This window comes from Elephantulus edwardii, unplaced genomic scaffold (assembly GCF_000299155.1).
Source record: "Elephantulus edwardii isolate Elephantulus edwardi_28Jun2011 unplaced genomic scaffold, EleEdw1.0 scaffold00129, whole genome shotgun sequence".
NCBI classification, from domain to species: Eukaryota; Metazoa; Chordata; class Mammalia; order Macroscelidea; family Macroscelididae; genus Elephantulus; species Elephantulus edwardii.
Genome location: NW_006399879.1, coordinates 1,801,110 through 1,809,641, shown reverse-complemented (window position 1 = coordinate 1,809,641; position 8,532 = coordinate 1,801,110). Strand labels below are relative to the sequence as shown.

At 41.5% G+C, this 8,532-nt stretch overlaps 1 protein-coding gene across 2 annotated transcripts in view; it reads right to left on the bottom strand.

Moving 5' to 3' along the window:
• The window catches only part of STK32B (serine/threonine kinase 32B), a 572,207-nt gene that overhangs the window by 442,391 nt on the left and 121,284 nt on the right, over positions 1 to 8,532 (bottom strand). For both annotated transcript variants that reach the window (XM_006893582.1, XM_006893583.1), the window contains exon 2: positions 2,834 to 2,889. In XM_006893582.1, the coding sequence (XP_006893644.1) occupies positions 2,834 to 2,889 (56 nt within the window). The remainder of the gene's footprint in view (positions 1 to 2,833; positions 2,890 to 8,532) is intronic.

Below are 8,532 nucleotides of genomic sequence, written 5' to 3'. Positions count from 1 at the left end.
GGGAGGGAGGGAGGGAGGGGAGAAGGGACAGTTAGCGGTGTGAACTCTGCAGCACTCCTAGGAGAATGATGAAGTCTCTCTAACCCAAGGGTTAGATCTAGTCTATCAGTGTTCCTTGGAGTTGGAATCAATTTAAGAGTAGTAGGTTTGGCACAACCATTCTGGAAAGCAGTTTGGCGCTTCCTCAAAAAGCTGAACACAGAAATTCCATATGACCCAGCTATTTCATTGCTTGGAATTTACCCTGAGAAAATGAGAACTGCGGCTCAAACAGAGACTTGTACACCAATGTTAATAGCAGCATTATTCACCATCGCAAGAACATGGAAACACAAACGAATGGATTGAGAAACTACGGTACAGTCACACAATAGAACACCACTCAGCACACAGGAACAATGATTTTGTAAATTATTAACTAATTTGGGAGGGATTAGAGAGCATTATGCTGAGTGAACTAACTCAGTCCCACAAGGACAAATACTGTATAAAACCATTATTGTAGAATGAGTATCCAAGGAGTGGAGGGTGGAAGCAGAGGGGTGAGGATGAGTGGGGTGGGGTAGGGTGTTAATCATAGGGTTGCACAGTTTGATGGGTGGCTGGGGTGAAGGAAATCAGAAGGATCTTTTGTGAAAAACAATATGCAAACTTTGTAAAGAAATCAGTACAGAATTTAAAAAAAGAGTGGTGAGTTAAGAGACTATTAAATGATCTGGCATTCGACAAGCACTTGTCTTCGTTTCTTAGTGCTGCCGTAACAGAAACATCACAGTGTGTGGCTTTAATGAACAGAAATATTTTTTTTTTAAAAAAAAAAGTATTTTCTTAAAGCTCAGGAACCACACAGACTGAATTCAAGGCAGCAGCCCTTGGGGGAAGCTCTCTGCGTCACAGTGTCACCAAGAGTGAGAATCAACTTGAAGATAACTAGTAATAACAGCACCACTAATACGGCTTCTGCTTGGAAAAGTCAAGCATCCGTAAAAGAGAGGAAGACGTTTCCAGAGACAGACACAGTGAGGAACAAATAATGTATACTGCATTGAAAACAGATGAGGGAGAGAACTGTTTAAAAGCGATATATGTTAGGTATTATTATCATGACAGGGGTTCAGAATGAAGGCTGCATAGTGGAATGGAGAGGACTTGGGGGGAAGGATTGTATAACAATGAAAGAATTTTTCTTTTACTTTTCAAAGAAAAGAGCGAACTGGGGTGGGGAGGGATGGGTAGGGAGAAAAATGCAGTAATGAAGGAACGGGGGAAAATGTTATTGATGATTTAATGAAAAACCAATATGTTTTGTAAATGTTCACTCAAATAATAATAAAAAAGTCTTTTTTTAAAATAAGAATAGGTTTGAGCGCGGAGAATATTGGTAGGATGACGCAGGATCAGGCAACATTGTGATGTGCTGTTCATAACGCCCAGCACTTCACAACATCCGTGTGACATCCTCACATAAAGGAAATTCACTTTCACGTGAAATTACAACTGCAGACAGGAGCAGAACTGTGGCTCACCGCCGGTGGTTGGTAGGTGCTGTGAAGTCAGCAGTGATGCACAACATTCCTCTGAACAACGGAACCACCTCCTGCCCGATGCTGCCTCCCCCCACAATCTCGGCGGTGTCAATTCATCGCGCTGACTGTTTTCCTCTCTTTGCTGACCCTTTACTTTTTATTATTATTATTATTATTAATTTTAATGAAAATTTACAGAGACTTTAGATTTCCATTCATTCATTGTTCACTTTTCTCCCTGTCCACCCTTTCCTTCCAGTTCATTCTTCTCTTTGAAAAGTAAAATTCTTTCATTGTTATGCAATCCCTCCCCCCAAGTCCACTCCACTATGCAGCCTTCATTCTGGACACCTGTCATGACAATAATACCTAATCATATATGCCTTCCAAACAGTTTTCTCTCACATCTGTTTCAATGCAGTATACATTATTTATCCCATCTTTCTCAGTCTCCCTGCACTCCCCCAAGCTCTGTGTCAGTCCCGTTTTACAACAGTGGCACTGTGCAATATTTGTCCTTTGGTGACTGAGATATTTCACTCAGCATAATGACCCTTTAGTTTTCCAACTGTAACTGGAAAATCGATTCTCCAAAAGCAAGTCTCTCTTAGGAACAAGGCCAAAATATGTAAGACAAAGCCCCACTACTCTCATTTCTTAGGAACACTCTGGTTTCCCTTCTTCCTAGATACATCTGTTCTTTTGGCAGTCCACGATAGATTCAACATCCTTTGTCAATACCATAGTTCAAAGACATCAGCTCTTCTCTCACATTTGGGAGAGGGGGTGACAATTCAAAGCAATTGTTAAAAGCAATTTCTGTTAAATGGGAACAGACAAGTCTTTGTGGGGAAAGGAACCCTTTTTCCATTCTAAAAGCACCTGCGTTTTCCTCATTTTCTACAGCCTTCCCATAGAAACAGCTGAGGGTCAAAATATGAAATTTCCCAACAATGGTTGCCAGTGCTGCTGCCAAGAGCTGCTTTTGGCCATCTGACCAATTTGTGGGGTTCCCCCCCCCACTTTCTTCATTCAGATCTTCAAGGAAAAAATTGCATTAGCAATCTTGAAATAATTACCATTGTAATTCACCAGGGCTGCTGGGTAATTTGATTTTCAGAATGAAATTACAGCGTATCCAAAGGAAACTTTTCCGGCTTCCTTTCACATCTCAAAGTCGGCAAATCCGAAAGTTTCTGCCAAAGAGAAAATTCCCAGAGCCCAGCAGCTCATGCACAGACACACCCAAGCCCAGTGGCCACGGTGTGTTTATTTTGTGGAGAAAACGAAAAACAACATCCCCTTACCTTTCCGAAACTCCCTTTGCCAATGGCCCGCAGAATCTGAAAATGGTCAAAGTTGACTGCAAAAGAAGAATAAAAACACAAAATAAACAAATCAGGTTAGCCAAGCCTTGTGTGGCTTCTTGAAAAATCCCTGCCCAAACGCATTCTCACATATTCCACACAGCGTGTGGTTGAAATTGCACTGTATTGGGTAGAGCAGTTCTCCTCCACTGAACGGCTCTACTCAGTACTAAGACAGCATATTCCATTGTCTCCCAATACACACTTTTGGAAGTTAAAAATGTCATCAACGTAATTAAACAATGTTGTGAGTCAACATGTAAAAATCAATTACGCGTCTATGCACCAGCAATGAACAATGTGAAAAGGAAATTAAGAAAATTATTTAAAAAAATAATTCCATGCAAACTTAATTCTGGATTCCTGGAGAAGTGTACTCGGGGTGTGGGGTGTGGGGAAGGGATGTGGGAATTGTATACTAATGAAGGAATTTTGTTTTCTTTTTCTCTTCAGAGGGGGAAGCGAGCTGGTGGGGAGGGGACGGCAGGGAGAAAAGTGCGGCAATGAATGAATGGAAACCCAAAACCTCTGTAAATGTCTATTAAAATTAATAATAATAATAAAAGAGTATTTAAAGAAAAATTAAAAAAAATAATTCCATTCATTATAGTATCCAAGGGTATAGCCCTGGTCTGTGCATTGCTGTACAGAGGTAACTTGTGATTGCTGTGATGCTAAACACTGTGACACTGATGTGTCAAATGTGATAATGGTCCCCCATGGTGGACAGTGTTTGGTGGAGCTTCCCAATTAAAACAAGCTTGGAAGCAGGAGTGGCATCTACTTCCATACTAGCTTGCCTCCTGAAACTCTATGAACAGTGCCCAGGTCTTTCATTCATAGGGTCTCTCTGAGTCATCTATGACTCGATGGCACTTAACAACGACAACATAGAGAGAGCTACGTTGGTCTAGTTTACAGAAAGTGATGCTACCAAACCCAGGGTAGGTGATTTTAATATGTGGTCCTCAGGCCTGGTTTTGTTTTTTGGCAAACATTCTTCTAAGTGGTACAACACTGGTCTGTCCATTTGCTGTACAGAGGCAACTCGTGGTTGCTGTGATGCTGAACACTGTGACACTAATGTGTCAAATGCGAGAATGGTTATCCATGGTGGACAGTGTTTGGTGGAGTTTCCTGTTTACAACAAGCTTGTTTACCAATGAAGGAGTTTTTCTTTTGCTTTTCAAAGAGAAGAGCAAACTGGGCGGGGAGGGGGAGGCGGGGGCAGGGAGAAAAGTGCAAAAATGAATGAATGGAAATCCAAAATCTCTATAAATGTTCATTAAGATAAAATAAAATTTTAAAAAATCCAAGCTTGGAAGTAGGAGTGGCATCTACTTCTGAAATGGCTTGCCTCTGGAAACTCAATGAACAGTGCTCAGATCTTTTGCTCATAGAGTCGCTATGAGTCACCTAAGACCCGATGGCACTTCACAACAACAACACAGCAACTAAGAGAATAAAGTACTGAAGTATAAATTTAAGCGGGAAGGTGAAAAACTTGCACAAGGAAACTGCAAAACACCGCTGAAAGATTTTAACAGGGCTTAAATAAATGGAGAGATATCTTGTGCTCACAGGAAAGAAAACCTAATGGTCTTAACATGCTCAAACTACCTAAACTCATCTCTAAGTGCAACATAATTCTTACTGAAATTACATCAACTTTTTTCATAAAAAGAAAAGCTGTTCTTCATTCAGATGAAGTTACAACGGGCCCCAATTGTCAAAACCATCCTTTTTTATCTTTTTTCTTTATTATTCATTTTAATGAACGTTTATTTACAGAGACTTTGGATTTCCATTCATTCATTGTTGCACTTTTCTCCCTGCCCACTCCTCCCCCCCAGTTCGCTCTTCTCTTTGAAAAGTAAAAGAAAAATTCTTTCATTGCTATACAATCCCTCCCCTCAAGTCCACTCCACTGTGCAGCCTTCATTCTGGACTCCTGTCATGATAATAATACCTAATCATAGATCGCTTTTAAACAGTTCTCTCCCTCATCTGTTTCAATGCAGTATACATAATTTATTCCCTCTTTCTCAGTCTCCCCTCAACCCCGATGTCAGTCCTGTTTTACAACAGTGGCACTATGCAATATTTGTCCTTTTGTGACTGAGATATTTCACTCAGCATAATGCCCTGCAGGGTCACCTATTTTGTATCATATTTCATAAGATTGTTTTTTAAGCAGGACCAATGTAAGTCTCTATGTGGTTGATTTCAAAACATACTACAAAGCTATAATAATCAAAACAGTGTGATACTAATGTAAGGGTAGGGATACAAACTAATGGAATAAAACTGAAAATGCAGAAAGAAATCCATGTTGAATTTATTTGCGACAAAGATGTCAAGTGCATTCAATGCGAAAAGAACAAGAGCTCTAGTGAATGGGGTTAGAATAATTAGACACCCAGAGAAATCATCTTTTCATCCTCTTGGCTAATAGTTCTCCGTTGCTGTACAGTCACACAACTGGTCCAGAAGGAGACGGCATAAGATGAAAGCTGGATTCTTATCTCACACCATTCGTGAAAATCCACTCAAAACGGATCAGTGGCCTAAATAATCTAGCTAACACTTTAATAAACTTGGAATAAAATAGAAGGGGGAAACATCAAGCCCATTTGGGCATATACATACCAAAATCATTCACAAACAACAAAAATAAGTTAATTGGATTTCATTAAAATGAAAACTTTCGTACATCCGAAGACTTTAGCAACAAAGTGAGAACGACATGCTACAGGATTTAAGAAAATGTTTGGGAAGGACGCCTTCAGTACATTATCCAAAAAGACAAAACAAATTCAATTTTCCAAAGGGTGGAAAGCATTTGAATAGACATTTCTCTACAGAAGATATACAGATGGTTGACAGCCACATAAAATATTCTCCATGTTAATTAATAGTTGTTGTTCAGTCCTGTCAAGTCCAGCTGACTCATAACTGACTCTCCAGTGGGTTTTCAGAGGTTACAAATCACACAGGAGGAGACTGTCTGTCTTTCTCCCGCAGAGCAGCTGATGGATTCAAACCGCCTAACTGTGGATGGCAACACAATTTCTTACCACTGAGTCCCCAGAGTTCCTTGGTTAGGTAAATACATAACAAAATACGATTGAGAGCTCACTTCACATCCACTGTTATTGTTGTGAGGTGTCATCAAGTTCAAGTACACTTGTACTCAGGGGAGCCAATGAACCACAGATCTCAAATCTGCCCTATCACACACCATCCTCACAACCTCCAATGGTGAGGGCTTAAGCCCATCGTTACAGGCATTGTGTCATCACATTGTTGGTGCATGTCATTCAGTTGCCTGTGACTCATGAACCACCCCTAGGAACAATGGATCTGAGCCCTGTGTGATGCTGCAATCTGATATATGTGAGTCCACGGCTACAGTCACTATGTCCACCAAGCTTGTGGATGGACTGCTGCTCTCACACTCACCCTCCACTTATTCCAGCATGATGTGCGTGCACACACACACACACACACGCACACACACACACACACACTGTTAAGGACATGGAAAACCCGGATCTTTGTCCATTGCCAATGGAGATGCAAAACGGTGCAGCCGTGTATGGTGTTCCTCAAAAAGTGAAACATGGAACTACATTTGACCCATCACCTACCCTCTTAGATGTGTATTCACAAGCCTTGGAAAGCAGCTATACTTGTCCATTAGCATATTATTCTGAGTATTCAAAAGGCAAAAAATAAACCCAAAGGTACATCAAGAGAGAAGAATGGAAAAACAAAATATGGTCTACAAAATCAATCAAGTATTATTCAACCACGGAAAGAAACTGCACTTCCGTGGATGCTACAACATCAATGAACTCTGAAAACTTATTCAGGGAAATAGGTTAAACACAAAAGAACAACTATTGTATCATCTCATTTGCATGAAATACATACAAGAGGCAGATGGAAGGAGGTCAAAGTTGTGACTGTCAGTGAAGGGTAGAAGGAGGAAATCAGGAGTTATGGTTTCAGGAATAACACGTTTTTGTTTGGGAAATTGAAAAACTTTTGGAAACAGTAATGACGGTTGCGCAATACTATGAATGTAACAATGTCCTGTAAATATGGTTAAAAAGTCCCTTAAGTGGCTTGTTTATTTGATATACCACATATATGCAGGTATGAATGTGTGTGCCTGGACCAGGAGGCTGCTGCGTGAACAGAGCAAGAGACTACGACATGGTTTACAAGTAGGAAGCAGTGTGTCAGGGCTGTAGGCTCTCTCTCCACCCATTCAATCTGTATGTGAGCAAATTATGTGAGAAGCTGGAGTCTATGAAGAAGGCTGTGGCATCAGAATTAGAGAAAGACTAATCAATATCCTGCCTTATGCAATTGACAGAACCTCGCTGGTTGAAATTGAGGAGGACTTGGAACACTTGCTGCAGAGAATCAAAGAATACAGCCTTTCATATGGATTGCATGTTACCGTCAAGAAGACAAAGATTCTTACTACTGGACCAATAGGCAGTATCATGATAAATGCAGAAAAAAATTCAAGCTGTCATCTTCGTCTTACTTGGATGCACAGTTAACACCCTTGGTACCAGTAGTCGGGAAATCGAGACATATTACACTGGGAGAGTCTGTAGTTAGAGGCCTCTCCAAATTATGATGTCAGCTGGAGGACGAAGGTGCATCCGTTTCAGGTCACGGTCTTTCCGATCACCTGCTATGCATCTGAGAGGTGGATAATGAGTAGGGATGACAGAAGAAGACTATGCCTTTGAGCTGTGGTGTTGGAGAAGAGTGCTGAACATCCCATGCATGGCCAGGAGAACAAGCAACGATGTTTTAGAGAGAGTGCAGCCAGAGTGCTCTTTGGAGGCAAAGATGATGAGGCTTCCCCTCGTATACTTCAGGCATGTTGCGAGGTGGGGTTATTCCTGGGAGAGGGACGTGATGCTTGGAAAGGTAGAGGGTCAAGAAAGGATAGGAAGACCCTCAACCAGGTGGATTGACATGGTGATTGCTGCAATGGGCTCTGTGTGTCAGGATGTATGAGGATGGCACAGGATAGGACGGGGTTCAGATCTGTTTTTCATAGGGTCACTATGGGTCATACGCAATGGCAACTGACAATAAAAATATGCATGCACGTATGTATGTATATATACATATACATGTATACACACGTGTGCTGTACACATATATGCTATACATCCAAGTGGAGTATATGATGTACCAGGCTGTTAACCCAAAGGTCAACAGCTCAAATCCACCTGCCCTTTCCAGGGGTAAGGATGAGCAATCTCCTCCTCCCGCAAGGATTTCCAGTCTTGGAAATTCAGTGAAGTAACAGAAGAACAGATACTTGGATTGTCAGATTCTTGTGCCCCGTCTTCCTGGAAGACCATTTCTACTCCTGCACCCACTGCATGCACTTGGCACCCTTAAACACTCCGACAGCAGCCTACCTGCTCGAGTGTCCAAGAAGGTATTACTCTGTCTCCTTGATGGACCCTCTGACCCTTTGACTCATATCCCCAATATCATGGTCCTCCCTGGCATATACACTGTTCTCATGCTAACATTGCGAGCTACTGAGGTGGAGGACGGTGTTCCTCTTCCTGCCTCCCCCTCCTCCTTCCCCTTCA